The following is a 17,656-nucleotide window of genomic DNA, read 5'->3' on the forward strand; positions in this document are numbered from 1 at the left end:
TCATCAAGGGCTGACCCAAAACCCTCATCGGTTAATTCTTTATGCCCAGATATCTTAGGTTTTACAACCGACTGGCCTAGATCAATAAGCACAGTCCGGTATAAACAAAGATCATTCACTTAATATGGTCCTCGAGGGACCACACTCCCACTGAGTTTATGTTTTACTATAATAAAAGTATTTTAATACACATTCATAAGGCCTTTAAAGGCCACATTCACCCAACACATACTTTCTATAAAATTATTCTTTTTGCAATCTTCCAAATCGTGCTACCAACCTTTGGCAACGAGGGAATACTTAAATTGTGAAACAATCCCACCCACTTTCTGGGGTAGTGTTAAAGAGAAACCAGCTTTACCGATTAACCAAAGCCATACCTTCACCGTATATGGGCAGTGGATCAACAAGTGGTCAACGGACTCACCATCCAATTTGTAGAGCAAGCAGATATAGGGAAGAATTTACCCCTGTTTTTGCAAATTATCAATTGTTAAGATTTTATCTTACGTAGCAAGCCAAATGAAGACTTGAGTTTTATGCGGTATAGGCCACTTCCAAATTTGCACAATACTGAGGGACGACCATCTCCACCGTTCGTGAAAGATGAGATTGTAGTAAGATTTGACAAAAAACAAACCATCCCTTTCAATTTCCCATATCAAAGTATCGTCTGCCCCCCTGAGAAATATAGACTTTATCCGAGAGTTCCATCAAAGCGCACCATTGGGAAAACATGACATTATTTAACCTTCTATACAAAAGGGGTAAATCCCATACGAATTGTTGACCTCTTTTCTCAACTACTTCACTAACTTTATGATAAGAAGAGGCAGCAACCCTATAAAGATCAGGGAAAATAGACTTCAATGGATACTCCCCAAGCCATTTATGATGCCAAAATTTGATTGCCATCGCCTACATTTCATCTGAAGTAACCCAAGATCATGGATCTACAATTGAAACTAGCCCGCACATATAAGACACCTCCTTCTCTCTACCACCCCCAATCCACAAATTATGCCTATCCATCCTATATTTAGGCCATAAAACTTGATACCAAAGATGATTTTTCAGGTGTAATCTTCGCCACCACCATTTGCAAAGCAAAGCCTGATTAAACTTCGAAACTATCCGTATACACAATCTACCTTCACGCTTGAGTGTGCAGACTTTATCCCACCTTAAAAGATGAAACTTCTTTTTCTCCCCACTTGATCCCCAAAGGAAGTCTCTCATCGTCCTCTCAATTCTCTTTGCAATCGAAGCTGGTAAGTGAATAAGGGACATTTGGTACACTGTCAAGTTAGCAAGGCAGAACCTAAGCAAAGTAACCCTTCCCCTCAGAGACATGTACTTGTGTTTTCAAAGCTCGAGCTTGACTTGAATTCTCTCAAGTACCCTATCTCAGATTGAAATGGGGAATTTTGAATATGAAATTAGAAGTCCTAAATAAGTGATCGGGACATAATCCACTCTAAATCCCATCACCTTGGCCAGTTCACTGACGGTAGACTCACTACAGTTTACTCCCACCATAGAGGACTTATGAAAGTTCATCTTAAGCCCTAAAGTTAGTTCCACATCGATCCAACAATTCCACACAGATTTGTTGGGGAACAGTTTGCCCCACCGATCCCGATTTTGAAGCAATCATATTGAAAGCCTCATTGATTTTCCTAAAAATTAATTGATCATAACAAGATTCTCCTTGTCTTTCTCTCCCCTTAAAAAAAGGGAACAAAAAAGAAAGAAAAAAAAGAAAGAGGAAATACCCTTTTCAAATTCGCACGTCTCAAAATGCTTATAAGTATAATCAGTATTTTAAAAATTGGTGATTTGGTCTGCAACTGGACAACGGTTGGACCATTCCGGATCTGACCATAAAATAGGATCTCGAAGATTAACTGAAATCCAATTGATGACATCACTAATTCAAATTGATGATGTCATGATTTTTTTCATAAAACAAAGGGTAAACTGTGCCTCCACCAAACATATCACCAATTACTCACCTACAAACCACATGTGCATGGGCAGTTATCAACGTTTTTATAAATGAAAAAGTTTTTATAAGGTTGCAACCTTAAAATGTAGAATTATAGATGCAACTCAAAAATCCATCATAAAAAGTTATTTGGATGTTGGAAAACCCTGTAATTGATCGTCTCAACATTGAAATGTATAAATATGAACATAAAAAAAAGATTTCGAACATAAAAAAAAGATTTTGAGTCCACAAAATAGCGTATCTTGTAACACATTATCTGGACAGTCCATTTTTAAGATTTTTGTGTGCTTACATATCTACTAGATTTGAACTAACTTTAGAATTTGAAATTTTATAATTAAAGATGAAAATAGATTATCAAGCCATCCTACTAATTGTTTATATCAAAATTACATTTATGATAAAATTTAGAGGTGCATTTTAATTAAATTTGCCCTTCTCTTTGCCCTTCGTTCCCTTGTGGAGAGGAATTTGGGGACTTCTTATATTATTGAAGGGGATTCTCTCAATGTTGTGAAATGGTGCAAAGGGGATAAGAAACTTCTTTGGGAGTTGAAATCTGTTGTGCAATGGTGCAAAGGGGATCAAAAACTTCATTGGGAGTTGAAATCTTTGTTATTTCATATTTTGGATCTCGCCTCCTCCTTTTCTGTCTCTTTCGTTCATGTATATAGGGAGGCTAATGTGGTAACTGATTCTATGCCAAAGATGGTTCTACCCTTTCTTATTTTGGATTCTATAGTATCGTTCTAGATTAATAATATCTTTGACCTTTCTCTCAAAAAAAAAAAAAAAAGGTTGCAATCTTATGCAAACCACACCCTTTTATCAATTTTAAAGTTTTACTTCCTCTTCGCCATGGGACAATTGTCCCATTCCTCCCATTTCAAATAATCCCATATTCTCTCTCTCCCATCACCATATTTTATTCATTTTATGCTAACATAAACCAACTACTCTCATCAATTGAAGGTGGAAGTCACCGTTTGTCTACTTTTGAAATTTCAGTGCGGAGGCGTTTCTCTCTTTTGCCATTAGATACTAGGATGAATGGTAGATGGCAGGCCTTTGATGCTTCCATTTCTAGAAACAAAATCAATGATAGATGGCCATTATATTATTTTCATATTTAGTCTAGATTATATTTATAAATAATATATTTTAACTTTTACAAATATTAGCGAATAGTTTATTAATTTGTTCTTATTACAATAAATTATTTTATACAACAATAAAAAACTGATATAATTTTGAAATGTATCAAGTAGTTATATAGAAATTCTTGAATCATGTTTATTATAAATAATAATTATACACCCAAATCTGGTATTATATTTATTAATTTATTTACAATATAAATTATGTAATGTATTATTTTTGCTTGTATTTATACACAATATTTTTGTAAGGGAAAAGTTTATATAGAGCCGAGGCTTTAAACAATCAAATTTGAGCCTACCTCAAAACTTTCATTAGAAGAGGTGTCCAAATATCTTCAAATCGATCCTCTCGGCATCAAGATGCATGGACATAAAAAAAAAGAGATTTCAAGTCTTGAAAATAATATACTTTGTAACGCATTTTTGGGCCGTCAATTTTTAAGACTTTCAAGTTATAGATTTGTCGATCTACACTATTTTTGAAGGTTTAAATTTTATAAATAAATATAAAAAATATATTTTAAGGCTATTACAAATATTTTCAAGATTCAAACCACACTTTTTAGGCTCTAATTTGATTGTTTAGAGCCTAGGCTCTATACAAACTGCAACCTTTTTTAAAATAAAATTGTTTCATGCGAGCTGGACCGTATTTCTACAATATGCGGTCCAGAGGTATAAAGCATCTATCTTAAAGATGGATACAAATAGGTGGTCCATCTAAAAATAAGTGTAACTAACGATCCAAATGTTTTTCTTAATATAATTATTATTTCTACTTTTCAATTTTTTTTTTCATGATCTCCATGTAAAAGATTATATATTATCTAAAAATTAGGATAAAATTATATTTAAAAAATATATTTATTGCCAAACCCTCATTTCTACAATATGTGGGCTGGTTGGATAGAAATCGTGTCCATCATTTAATGGCTACGAAATAGTTTTATTTTAATCGTCGGATCGGGTTTCTATGCAATGACTAAAATAATCCCATATTCATAACCATTAAAAAAAACCTAGTTTATGGAGCTATTACTATTTTGGCAATATAGGATTCTTTTAATCACCCGATTCGATACTAATACTGGTTTATTGAACATTAAAAAATATATTAGTTTATGAGATATTTTAAGAGAGAAAAATAACACTAGCTTATACCACTTTAGAATTTATTTGAAGTTGCTTTATGAAATATCCTACATATGAATTTCTTTATTTTTTTTTAATTTTATTAAAATATAATTACAAATTTATATTATTAAATTCTATATTTCTATCAACACTAATTATTATACATTGGATTTATTTATTTATGAGGGTCATACCTTTATTTTTGAATCACATTTATTATAATATTTTAATTAATAATTATACTAATTACAATGATAATCAAATCTTATATTTTATTTATTATTTTATTTGTATTATAGATTATGTAATGTATAATTTTTTATTATAGTTGTAAATTAGATTTTTAAGTTAGATGATATTATAAGACAAATATCAAATTTATTTTTATTTGTATAGTAAAATGATGATAAAATAATAAAATACAAACTAATAATTTTAATTTCAATGTATAATATTGTATTTAGTTAGATTTTAATAAATATTTTGTGTGAATCTTCATATAGAGAAAAACTTTTCAATATTCGTATATTAATGTAAAAAATAAAATTATTAATGTAGTACCTTTGTTTTTTATTGCATTATTAAAAAATAATATTTATAATAATTTTTAATACTTTTTTGAAAACTTTTTTAAAACCGAATCCGACTAATACCACCGATTCTCGATCCAATAAGTCGATTCACCGATCAAAATGGAGTGCTGTCGAGGACCGATCCGTTTTTTAATGGACAGGATAACGTAAGCCCGATCCACTGCGCGAGGCGCCAACTGGAGCCTTTGTTCCTTACTTCTGAGTTTCGCTACCCGCTTCAAATGCGCAGGTCCCAAATCAACCGCACTATTTCCATGCTAGGGTTGTGCAGGACCCAAGCCGTGTATAGCCCTAATTTCACTGTGTTATTTGGAGCTCTTTCAATGGCTCCTGCCATGCCTGAGCCCTAAATCTGCTGCCATTTGAAGTTCTTTCAATGGATTCTTCCACGCTTCCCACTACAGTTTTGCAGGTCTTAAGCCCTGTGAAACTCCAATTACTTTGCAATTCAAAGGTTTTTAGTTTGAGAATGCCTATATCAGTAGCTACTCCTCGCTTTTCTCTCCCTCTGAGAGTCGATGATTCCTCTCTTTCTCTGAGAGCCCATGCGTCTCGTCCCATGACCTTCACTTCATCTGTTCGGGCTTCTCCTCCAATGGTAGCACCCTCTCAGTGGAGTCTGAACCAACGCCACATTTTGATGTTGAATGTTATTGCCTGTGCGGTGAGCTTTCGGTTTTTCAGGATTTTTTGCTGAATTTTTTGAAGAATTCTTTTCATTACTATTATTAATTTTTTGCACCTCTCATTTTTGGCATTGGATGGGAGTAACAGATTGTTTCGGCCTGGTTGAATCTCATTTTATTGTTTTTAGTTTGAATATATCTGAAGACTAGTCTAAGAGAAGTTCATGCTTGATGAGTTTGTTATTCGGGTATTTTTAAGAGAACTGATTAGTTTATAGTTGATTGCTTGGTTTTTACTGTTGGGAACCTTGACTAATTAAACTTTGGTCAATTGTATTTTCATTAATTCTAATTTTGTCATTCTCTTGTTTTAGTTGTGTTTTTTCATTATGATTTGTTCGTGGCATCGTTGTTCATTCGAGTAGTTTTTTTTTTTGGATCTAGTGGAAATTCAGAGACTGAACGAGGTTTTTAAGTTCATTTTTGTAGGCCAAGACTTATTGCATCAATGAATTTCACGGGATGCCATTGAGAATATTTCTGGTTCATGCACTCCAATTAAATCATTGGAAACTTCTCCCCTGGTTTCTATTGGCGCACGGCCATGATGAACAAATAATTGCTCTAAGATAATAGAACTTGAGTGAAATTTGTGTAAAAAAATAGAAAATGATGGCAGTGCCACTATTTACAATATCTTCCTTTTGAGAAAGGAAGATATTGAGAGTCCTGGCCCCGTCCCATGATTCCGATCCTCCACAGTAGTTGCTATTTTCTTGTGTTGTGGCATTAATTATCTTTGTAGCTCCTTCCATAACTTAACCAAAGAGACTCATACAGCACTGGCAACACTGCAATTTAGGTTAGGAGTTGTTAGTGATTTCATCATTAGCCTACTATGCATGGTTTGCCATAAAAAAGCTAAAAGAAAAGGTCAAAATCGATGGAAAATAAATTTAACCAATACAGACTTGTCCTGCATACCTGCAAGGCCATTTTTGTAGTGAACAACTTATTTGTTTCAAACGTAAATTAATTGTAAATTAATTTGACAAGGACCTATTTTCCTTTTCATCTATGCACTACTCTCTCCCAAAGACTTTCAGATTTTTTTTTTCTTTTTTTGATAAGATGGACTGTCAGATTTTTAACATCATTTTTCAAGGAAAAGGAAATGTCTTCGCGATGGACAAGGTGAAGCACAACAAAAGACGGGGGGAGGGGTGATGATGCACTCCCATTATTTTATATTGGAACTCAGCACAAAATAAAAGACGATTGTCATTCGAATTTTATCAGCAATCAAACTAAAGTTATATAACAAATGACAATTGGAAACATGTATTTCAAAAGTGGAAGAAAGGGTACCTCCTTTTTTCTGTCTGAAAAGTTCTTTTGTTCCCTGGTCTTGCCACTACCTAGGCCACACTATTCCTTTTCTATTATTTCAATGAATGTTTGATACTTTGATTAAATAATTCTCCTGATTGAAATCTAATAAATTTTGTTGTTATTATTGAAATGGCTAGTGCTGTTTCAATCTCTGCAGTCTACATATGAGTGTATTTCACATTTATTTATTTTGTTTGAATTTCTATAATTATATTTATGTTCTTTAATGTTTTCAAGATACAAACCATGTAGAAACACTTAAATCTGCATCATGCGATGGTTTCATTAAAGAAATCAATCAACACTGACTTTAAAGAATCAACAATTTCACCACTCTTAAGAGAATGCAAAGGTGGGGTTTGGGAACTTGGCCTGGTGGTTTGGGCATGAGGCCTGCGTCACAACATATAAGGTTTGAATACCATTCGACCTACCCCCCTTCAAAACCAGCGTCACAACATATAAGGTTTGAATACCATTTGACCTACCCCCTTTCAAAACCAAAAAAAGAGAGAAATTTCGTATGATGGTTACATCACAAATGCTGTTTTTCCCTTAAGTTGAAATCATGCTTGATAAAATGTGAGAAATTTCAAATATAAATGGATGGTAATATGGAAATACTAGAAGTCCTTCATTGGGATTTCCCAAGAGAATGTATAGCACGGGAAGGATAAGCAAACTTGGTATAGGTTTGACGATATCTTTATTTTTGAAGTTATTATCGATGTATGAAAACCAATTGTGTACATTGGGCGTTAGACTAAAATTCTGCATTTTATTGTCCAATTGTATGCGTGAAGAGATCCTATCGTGATGCCTAACTCTAATGTAAGAGATTCAATTGTGTGCTATTAATTTACATATCATTTCTTTGCTCCCAATTCTGCCACCCATTCTTCAACAATGCGAAAAAGGCTTTGAGTGTGATGGTTCAGTTGTGAATATGCTTGTAAACGAGAGCCTCGAGCAATTTGGTTGGAAGAACTCCCAAAAAAGTTCAGTATCGCACAACAAAGTTCAGGGATGATGTTCAGGCCTTCAGAGGAGTTTTTCAGCCTATTTTGCTGGGTAAAAATCATGTACCAATTTGGACGTTATAGAGCTTTCACTGCCATTATCCAAATGGGGTTATAATAACCATTTCGATATTGGAGCGAAAAGTTGTGGCCATGCTAAGTCAGGATTATTTTTATGACGAGTTTGTCATAATTTATTTCGTCAAGGAGAAAATTTACGAGTCAATTTTAATTATGAGTTCTAATTAACATTAGAATTAGGATTAGGACGTCTAAATAAAGTCTCTGTATGGCGGTTAAGGTTTTGGTTCAAGTTATTGTTTAGAAACATAGTTTCCCTGGCTTCTAGCCATTGAAGCTAGGCTTGCTAGCCAATTCATCAGTGTTTTTTTTTGGTTTTTTTAAAGAAAATCTTCATGTCTTCCTGGTACAAATTTGCGTCGTATTTCCCTCCATTTATATCCCTTTCTTCTCGTCTTTTTCTTTGTCCTTGACTCATTCTTTTGTTTTGATAGCATATTAAGTCAAAGTTTTTTGTCTGCAAACTATATTTGTTTTTAGTTTATTTACACTATGTAGCTCACTATTCTTCATCAATGTCGCAACTTGTATCACTTTGTATTATTGGTGTGCTATCATATAGTTCTGGTGTACTGTGCATTTTGATGGCATAGTTTTTTATGCTTTTTCTTTATCTGTACTGTCATGTTTGGGTGCTACTTTTGCAATGAACCATGCTAACTGTGCATTAATTTTGCTTTATGCACTTTTTGTCTATGCAACATACTTGTCTGGTGCAACACTTTTGGACTCTTGATTTGCAGGAAGTTTGGGCACCATTGGAAAATTTCTAATTGTATAGCACAGTGTTCATGCGCTTGATGCAGTTGACCTACCTGTTTGGTTTTATATTGTTGGATTGGCATTTGGAGTGATGCATGCTTGGCCAGATTGAGATTTGGTGGTGTTTTTTTGCTTACACAGTTAATTTTCAAAGTTTCAATGATCCAATGAGAGGTGGGATATGCTGTTGCACCTCTCAAGTGTGAATGAGTCAATGACATGTCCATATCGAGGATTCGATTTGTTCTAGCCAACGAGTTGCCATGAACATCAGTTGCCTGACTGCTTTTTCTCTCCCTGTTTGTCCAAAAGTTTCAGTCAACGGAAAGCACTCTCCCGGGTGTTTCATTTTTCATCCGCGAGATATTGGTGATTTGTTGAAATTTTTTCCTAGCTCTTCACCACCTCTTTTGGTTTTGTAGGTGATATATTTTTTGATATATGTGACCAGAGAAACTTTCATTTCTCTAGTAGCCCTTTGGATTTTTGCCTCTATTTGCTGGAAAAACTTAAGGCATCATGGAGAAAATTTGCTTCTCTCTCTAGAGTGGATGTCATTTCTCCTTATTCTTTCCTTCTCTTTGTGATGAGTCAGTTTCTTCATCAAATTTGTCTTTAAGCACTTGAAATCGTGAGCATGAGGAAGAGGATAGAAGAGAGCTTTCCACTTTGGGGTGAGAATCAGACCTAAAGAATCGCTCTTAATTCTTGCATTTTTTTTAGAAACTGGTCTGTTTGGTTTAATCTTTTTGAGTTTTAGATTGTTTCCCATTTGCTTTAGGTTCATTTTTCTCCATTATACTGTTTTGGCTCTTCATTGCTCGACTCGACTCTGAACCAGGGCCAAAGGGCTTGGAAATCTCCTTTGTACTCTAGTTTTGACTGAAAGTCTCACCTAATCGTGTGTCAATCTCTAGTTCCTTTGGTGGATTAGCTTTTTGCTTCCATACTCAAGCCGAATCCAGTTGATGGCGAGCCTACATGGCACTATCCAGCTACTTCATCCAAGAGATTATTAGGACCTGCAATAGCCCGGGAGGTTAGGAAATCTTACCCATAGTGGAATAGTAAGAAAGAATGGGATTTCGGGTAGATGCCTCCCAATCCAGGGTTGTAGTATCATGTGTTTTACTGCAATTAACAGGGTCCCCCTCTAAGTACCTTCTTCATGTCTTCTTCGAGCTGTAATATGAAGACTATGTGTTTATTTCATTTTAGAATGATTAGTAAATTTCCCCAAATCTTCCATATTTATCTGAATTTTGCATTGCATAGCCCATGTATGGTTACGATCCGGCGAAAAGACCCATGATACCGTTCTTGAACTCCATTGTCTGAGAGACTTCATTTTTGTCAAGTAGTATGAGTACCTTGCCGTCCATTAGTTTTAGGGGTGTGTGTGTGTGTGGGTGGGTGTGGGGTTGTGGGGGTGGGCAATGTAAAAAAAATTGCCCGCCCAGCGCCTGGGTGGCTAGGCCTCACCGTCCCTACTGGGGACTATATGGCCCTTGGTGTGGCAATAGGCCAGTCGCCCGCCTAGCTCCTACCGCCTGGGCGCCTGCCCTGAGCCCTTTCAGAGAGCCAAAAATGGCAACACCCAAAAGGGATTTTTAATAATTTTTTTGAAGTGGAAAATAGGTCATGGGGTGTATTTTGGCCCCCAAAACCCCTAGTGAGAGAGATTTTCCTCCCAAAAACACATTTTTTTTTTTTGTCAAAGTTCTTTTGAAAATCGATTTTGGACCCAAAGTTTTTGATTTCTTATGAAATTGAAAGGAATTGGACATGGGTCTTTTGGAACCAAAGAGGATGCAAAAGAGGAGAGGTTTTGGCATCCCAAAGTAAGCGAGTGAAGCCTACTTTAATTGGGTTTGAAAATGTTAGTAGATTTAAACGCTTATATTTAGAGTCTCATTTTTTTATGAGCATTATATTATGTTATGTTTTTTTAGTTAATTTTCTTGTGTTTATATTTGAAGTTTGGCATCACATTTATGGTGAAACTTCTTAAGTTTTGTTTTATTTATTTATGATTTTATTTTATTTTATATTGTACTTTTTAAGGATTTGCTTGCTACTTTTGTGATTATAACATATTTTTAAATATTTTGGCTATGTTTCTACTTGATAGTGCAAAATAAAAAAATTATAATGTAACACTTGAGCTTTTAAACTTTCAAGTTTGAAGTAATGTTTGAAATGCTTATGGATGTACATTTATGTCAAAGTTTGGTGCAATTTTACAGTTTAAAGTTATGTAACTTTGTATTTTCGCTTAAACGGCTGATGGGTGTCAAAATTTGGCAATTTTACTGTTTATATTTTTAAACATGTGAATTTTAGTTTATAAGAAGTTAGATTCCATAATTGACAACCCCACACCACACTTTTCTCAACCCACCTTCACTGCCCCCCCCCTCCGCCCCAATCCCCCAACAAAAACAGTGGCCGACCTGTTCTGAGGGATCTTCACTAAAACATAGGGGAAAAGTTTGTGAACTAGCCACCTCTAAGAAAGCTCAGATCTGTACCCATGGTCATGTTTTTGTGGGTCCTCATGCAAGGGGGTGGGACTGGATAGATTTTGGGGGCAAGGGCTCAGCTGGGGTTTGTCTTTCTCGATTGCAACTGGTGATAGAGGCAAGGAAGGTGGGAGTAGGGAAGGGGCTTGGGGAGGAGAAGATGGCGGAGACTGTGGAGGTGTGAGGGAGGGAGTGGGTGGCTGGTAGGTGGTATGTGTGGGAAAAGGGGGAACTCTCTGCATAAGCTCTCTCATCAGAATTTTCAGTTGTACGAATGGGAAGCATCTATATACTTAAAGAGAGAGAACATTTGATTTATCTACTGTTATAGACAGAGCATTTGATTATCGAACTCTTGTAGAGAGTGAAATTTTTAGAGAGAGAGATCGAGAGATCGAGAGAGGATGCTGTGTCTCCCAGGATGATAAGGAATGGTGGCAACATCTTCAATCTACTCGATTGTTCATTCTCACATCTCTCTGCAACTCCTTTTAGTGAATCCTAATAGATGCCGTTGCATAAATGCTCCTAATGCTCCTTTTCAAGTGTTCAGATGATTAACTATGAATACGTGAGGTCCCATAAATTTGGTAAATTTCATGATTATTATTAGGTAGATATGTCTATAACTTTTGTACATGTCCTTATTTGATTGCATGATCTCTCTCTCTCTCTGTGGTCATTAGAAGAACACACATAGATCCATGGCTATATGCTCTGTGATAGAGAAGCGAAGTTTCTTCAGTCATTAATCTCGGTTACATGTTGCCTACAAAATGAAAAAACGAATCATTAGAAGAGTATTTTCGGGAACTAAAATCTTTTGGCTAATGGGAATGGTAGTAGTCAACCAACACGAATGTTTAAGGCATCTCATTGGCTGGAATAAACCCAACCTTGGATATGAGGATGCCATTGGTTCGTTCAAACTTGAGAGATGCAGCAACAAATCCACATTGCCCAATAGACCATTCAAACTTTGAATATGATTGTTTAGGTAAATGGTGGGATTCAAGTCCCAATTGTTTTGGGCCAAGTTTGCCTCATTCAAAATGTCAACTGCAAGAGGGTTTAAATAGAAGCAGCCCAACGATATACCACCAAACAGGTAGGTCAATTGCATGAAGCACACAAACAATACGGTACATAATAAAAAATTTCCTTGTAGTGCCCAAAACCTTTTGTAAAACAAGAAATTGTCCAAAGTGTAGTACCAGACGAGTATGCTATGACAAGAATATTGCACATGTCAAAATTAATGAACTTGTAGCATAGTGCAATGCAAAAAGTAGTGCTAAAACGGGATAGTATACAAACAAGAAGATTTCTATGCTACCATCATGCATAGATTGATGCATCAGAATAGTGCACTAATACATCAATAACACAAGGTGATATAGGTAACAACATTGATGAAGGGGAATGGTGTGCCACGCGGAGTATGACAGACAAACAATATGATATGTAGACAAGAAGCACTCAGTCAACATATTACCAAGGAAAATGAGTCAACGATAGAGAAAGAGACAAGAAGACGGGATATGATATACTTGGAGGCTATGGGTGGCAATCACATCCGTTCGACCTGACACGGGTCCATGTCTGGACCCAAATATTGGACCTGGTGTGTCGGGTCCTAGTTCTTATGACCTCGATCTGACCTGGGACAGGTTTGGGTCTGGGTCTGGGTCTGGGTCCATGTCTGGACCCAAATATTGGACCTGGTGTGTCGGGTCCTAGTTCTTATGACCTCGATCTGACCTGGGACAGGTCTGGGTCTGGGTCTGGGTCCATCTTGGGTCAGGTTAAGTGCGGGTCATGGTCGGCAATATATAATATGTATGTATATATGCATCATTGTTTGTGTATCATAAAATATTTATAATAAAATTTATTTGTTCTTTTATCTAGATCTGGACCCATTAGCACCACAGTTGGAGGGGAAGGGATGATAGAAATGGTAGCAAAGAATGGATGACACAATTTGGAGTGAAGAAATGAAATGTAAATCTATAGCACATCATAGAATCTTTTGAACTAGAGTATGGAGTGAGGCATCATAACATGATCTCTTGTACTAATATTGATGACTGGACTATAAACCACGAATTTTATAGTCTTGGGCTTAATGTGCACATTTTTTGAGATTGAGGCTATGTGGGGTTCGAATACAAACCCTTGCTATTAGAATTATGGAAACTAAATTAGTGGCAGATAAGTTGCCCAACATGTGGATCTAAAGGGACAATATGACAGACTGGATTAAGTAAGTTCTTTTTACATTTGTTGCTCTGAATATAAGGGAATAAGAGGATTCCTGATTTCTTTCTACTTGCGTTTCATTTGTTGATTCTTTAATATTTTCTTTAGTATTATAATTGCCCCTGAGGTCCTGGACTATGTATTTCATAAGCAAATATCAGTGTTGAATTATCAAACAATAGTGGTCTCTTCTCTTGCTTTTTGAATTCTATGATCTCGTACCTTCTTTTTTTCTTTTTGATACCATGATCTAGTGCTTATTAGTCAATGGACCCTCTAATGTATGTTGTGGCATACTTCCTCTTGAGAACGTTCTTATCATAGTTCAACTTGTTTCAGATTCTGCTTTACTTAGTTTCTTATTATTGTTTACTGTTTTAAGTTATGGCGTAAATATTTTTGCAGGTAGCTATTTCTGCATCATGGCTATTTTTCTCCGCGATTCCAACCATTTTGGTGTGTACTCATTAATGTCTTTTCTATCATTAACAAATGTAGAACTGTAAATCGATTTAAGTATTTCTATTGAAATGATTTACATATCTTTACTTTGACAACATAAGTTGATAAATTTGTTCTTTTTTTTTTTTTTCTTTATTTCTTGGTAGGGTGCTATTACTGCTCTCTTGAAAAACTTTAAGTAACATTGAAAATGTAAAGGCTGATTTAAGAGGATAGGAAGCAGTCCCAATTGCCAAGTTCCCTTGGAGAAATCCCTAATTTGGCCTAAAGATCTATCTCCTTATGGGCTTTCCTAAGAGCATTTTGAAATGAGATGGCTATGGGGCTACATTTCTTTAGGATTTTCACCTACTCAAACATCAGTCTTCTGTGGCATGAATCTGCCATCCTAGCCTACCCTTCTTGTGCTCAACCCCTTCTTAGAAAGAGATTTCTAAAGAACTTATGGAAGGAGCACCACTGGATTCATAATTGAAACACATCCATCTACCATTCTAGACCAGTGCCAATCCACTGCCTCCGTTCACAAGCCTAGATGCTATAATTTAATCAAATTTTCTCCAAATAAGTATCCCCCAAATAATTTATCTAACCACCCTTGCTGACTCCAGACTTTATCACTTCAAATGTCCTACTATAAATGGTTTTGCCCTGATTTTCTTCACATCCAGAATAGTTGCTGCTTCCTTAAACCTTTTGGTGCCTTGAATTAGCCCCGTCTCCTCTTTGATTGCCGCTTTTATCTCTTGAAACATTTTTGGATGCATTTGTTGGTGCTTTCCCACCTTATGCTTGCATCCTCTCTCCTTTCTGACCTTATGATTGCACTGATCTTTGAGTGCCCTAATCTTGCCAGCTTGCTATGTAGATACCCCTTTCCTTTTGGTTCACGGTTTCTGTCTCTGCTTTCTGTGGATGTCCTCATCAAAAGTATATGTAAATCATAACGTTTTAGCAAGTATTTCTTAGATTTGGTTTCTGCCTTCAGGAAAAATTGTAGAAGTAGTGATAATTTTTAAGACATGTAGCTCACTGAAACGGTGCATTACTAAGAAATTCTCTTGTATCTATTTTCTAGCCGTAGCTTTTTGTTTCTTCCGACATTTTAAGTAACTTCCATAGAAGTTTCCTTCAGAGTCTGGAAGAATTCCTTTGACTGCACTTCTCCTTGCATTTCATATAAGCACAAATTTGGTTTAATCCGGTATGAAATCTGGACATTCATCTCCGGTCCTTGGAAAAACCCCTGCCATGTTTCCAAAACTGGTAATGAGGAAAAAATTCTGAACCATGGTCTGCAAATTATAAGTGAAATTGCTTGTGGCTAGCCCTGCACGTACCCATCTGACAGGATATATTCGTCTTTTTGAGAAATTGGTGGTGTAACGCATAAGGGATATTCATCACCTATTTTGTGTATTTTTAGGGGTAATACTCGGCCACTCAATTTTTCAAATAATCCTCCAAACACTGGGTGGCAAACAAAATACTTCCACCTATCATTTGGGCGGCATAACAAAAACAGTGGGTGGTTAATTAAAAAATTGGGTGGCCATTTCTGGCCTCTGATTTTATTATTATTATTGTTATTATAGGAGCATTATATGGCAATGGATATTAATCTGGAAGGGTTTCTTCTTTCACATATTTGTACATTTCTTTATTTTTTATGCTAGATCCACATTTTCAAATCGTAGATGCACCTTTCTTATGAATCCTTAAAATAATTGCCAAGGCTTTCAAGAAGGCTGCTGAATCACTTGAAAAGCTCTTGGATGTCACAAGGGAAGAACTTCCTGATACAATGGCTGCTGTTAGATTGTCTGGCATGGAGATCAGTGACCTAACCATGGAGCTTAGTGATTTAGGGTCTGCATTTCATTTTTGCCCATCTTACCTACGTTTTGATATTTAACTTGCTTTTTGATTGAGAATTTTGCTTCATAGTTTCTGGAAACCCATGAATTTTTGTCCAGGCAAGAGATAACAAGAGGAGTCCGAAGTTCCACTCGAGCAGTTCGTGTGGCCGAGGATGGTATACGACACCTAACCAATATAAATGCAACAGGTTGGCTTGTGTGGTTTTTAAGTTTTTGCTTCACCAATATCTATCTTTTACCAATTAATGGGATTTGTTATGATATCCTCTATATGGAGAATGTGGTTAACCTACTCAACATTTTCTGGACGTTTGACTTTTCACCTTATTAGTTATAGTACATTCATAAACTACACCTTATGACATGCAATAGGTGTATAATGAAAAAATTGGTGTGGAATGAAAAATCATCAGAAAAAGTTAATTCCAATTATCTTTAATTGTCGGTAAGTGTTAAATGTCCCATGTGCATGTTGCCATACCCTTCCAAACATCATGTGCGCGTTTTCATACCCTCCCAAATATAGAATCACCCTTAGGTTTGACTAGCAATTTTGTTTCCCTCCCTGACGGTGCAACTCCTTGTCACATAAAGGATTTTGTGCTTAGGAAGTGAGGGCATTAAGTGTCCTAAAAGTATTGGGTAAACCATCAGAAATTACCTTATTGAGGGTATCATAACAGAAATCCTTGAATAACTAATAAAAACTGTCAGTTAACTTGGTTTCACTTGGGTGTTTTTGAGTGGTGGGTTTTACCTCTTCACTCGATTAGCAATGGTGCAGGAAACAATGATGGTACGGGCCGAGGGGTCGAGACCAGTGACATCAAGAATGGCAAGAAGCCTACGTGAGGCTGTTTCCATGGGCCGTGCAATTCTGCAAAGTCTGGGTACTTTGAGCAGGTTATCTGGTTTGGCCATGAAATATTGGGCTGCAGCAAGGCAAAAGCGTCAGTGAAAGATGGACGTCTCGAAAAAGAAAAACCAGTGACCTTTATTGAACCCAATGGCTACCATGACCACAGCATTAGTAAGCTTTGGCACTTTCATTTGCATATAACTTTCTCCATATTCTAAGAATGTTCCTTTGTGTTATTGGTGCATATAATGATGCCAACTTCCATGATATCGATTTTTATTTCCAATGTGGTCATGTGCCTACTTTGTTTTGGTGTAGGTAGATGAGGTCTTTTTATTTGATAGATTTGAGATTACGCGCTCTTAATGATATTTGATCACTGGAGTAGTATTTAGGATTCTTTTTCCATACATTCTTTGCTCATTGTGAAACATGCATCAACTTTTTGAATCTCAGGTCTCCTTCTGCAACTTCCACTATGGCTGGCTTTGGTTTGATTTATGTCACAATGGAATGACTTACTGTCATAGATCTTTTCAGCCCCATCCTATCTCCTTGTAATAGATTGTCTTATCACCTTTGTGTGTGTGTGTTACATACATTATATAGTTTTTTAGTGCCATCCTCTCCTTGTAATAGAATATCCTGCTGCGTTTGTGACATAATTTTTTAGCCCCACCCTTTCTCCTTGTAATAGAATATCTTCTCTCTCTCTCTCTCTTACTTACACAGGTTCGTGCTTCTAAGTTAGAGGTGCGAGGGGGTGTCTATAATTTTAGTTGTATTTGACAATGATGCTCTTGGGTTTTTTGGATTGGTGGAAGGCATTCCACCCCATGAGGGCATCCATCGTTCATTACTCATGACAGACAGGGCGACTAACCTTGTCTCTG

General features: G+C 36.1%; 1 protein-coding gene across 8 annotated transcripts; it reads left to right on the forward strand.

The window, feature by feature from the left end:
* Window positions 1–4,962: 4,962 nt before the first annotated feature.
* Window positions 4,963–17,441, forward strand: LOC18422359 (uncharacterized). Of its 8 annotated transcripts, none has more exons than XR_966519.3 (6): window positions 4,963–5,562; window positions 13,968–14,018; window positions 15,760–15,893; window positions 16,001–16,092; window positions 16,678–16,934; window positions 17,220–17,441. XR_966519.3 is itself a non-coding variant. In XM_011623493.3 (5 exons), the coding sequence occupies exons 1-5, from the start codon at window positions 5,275–5,277 to the stop codon at window positions 16,860–16,862; spliced, it is 750 nt and encodes a 249-aa protein (XP_011621795.1). In that variant the 5' UTR covers window positions 4,963–5,274; the 3' UTR covers window positions 16,863–17,049. The 8 variants fall into 8 exon arrangements, 4 of the variants coding, with proteins under 4 accessions (XP_011621795.1, XP_020521612.1, XP_088722007.1 ...); XR_966520.3 differs by having other exon boundaries at window positions 16,689–16,934; XR_016054959.1 differs by lacking the exon at window positions 15,760–15,893.
* The last annotated feature ends 215 nt before the right edge of the window (window positions 17,442–17,656 follow it).

The sequence above is a fragment of the Amborella trichopoda genome, chromosome 4 (genome assembly GCF_054954075.1).
Source record: "Amborella trichopoda isolate Santa Cruz 75 chromosome 4, AtrichopodaSantaCruz75HAP2 v2.0, whole genome shotgun sequence".
Lineage (NCBI taxonomy): Eukaryota > Viridiplantae > Streptophyta > Magnoliopsida > Amborellales > Amborellaceae > Amborella > Amborella trichopoda.

Coding starts and splice junctions, on each gene's coding strand:
- LOC18422359 (XM_011623493.3), top strand. CDS start 5,275: ATGGATTCTTCCACGCTTCCCACTACAGTTTTGCAGGTCTTAAGCCCT. Junction 14,019..15,759: donor CCGCGATTCCAACCATTTTG/GTGTGTACTCAT, acceptor ATAATTGCCAAG/GCTTTCAAGAAGGCTGCTGA. Junction 15,894..16,000: donor ATGGAGCTTAGTGATTTAGG/GTCTGCATTTCA, acceptor ATTTTTGTCCAG/GCAAGAGATAACAAGAGGAG.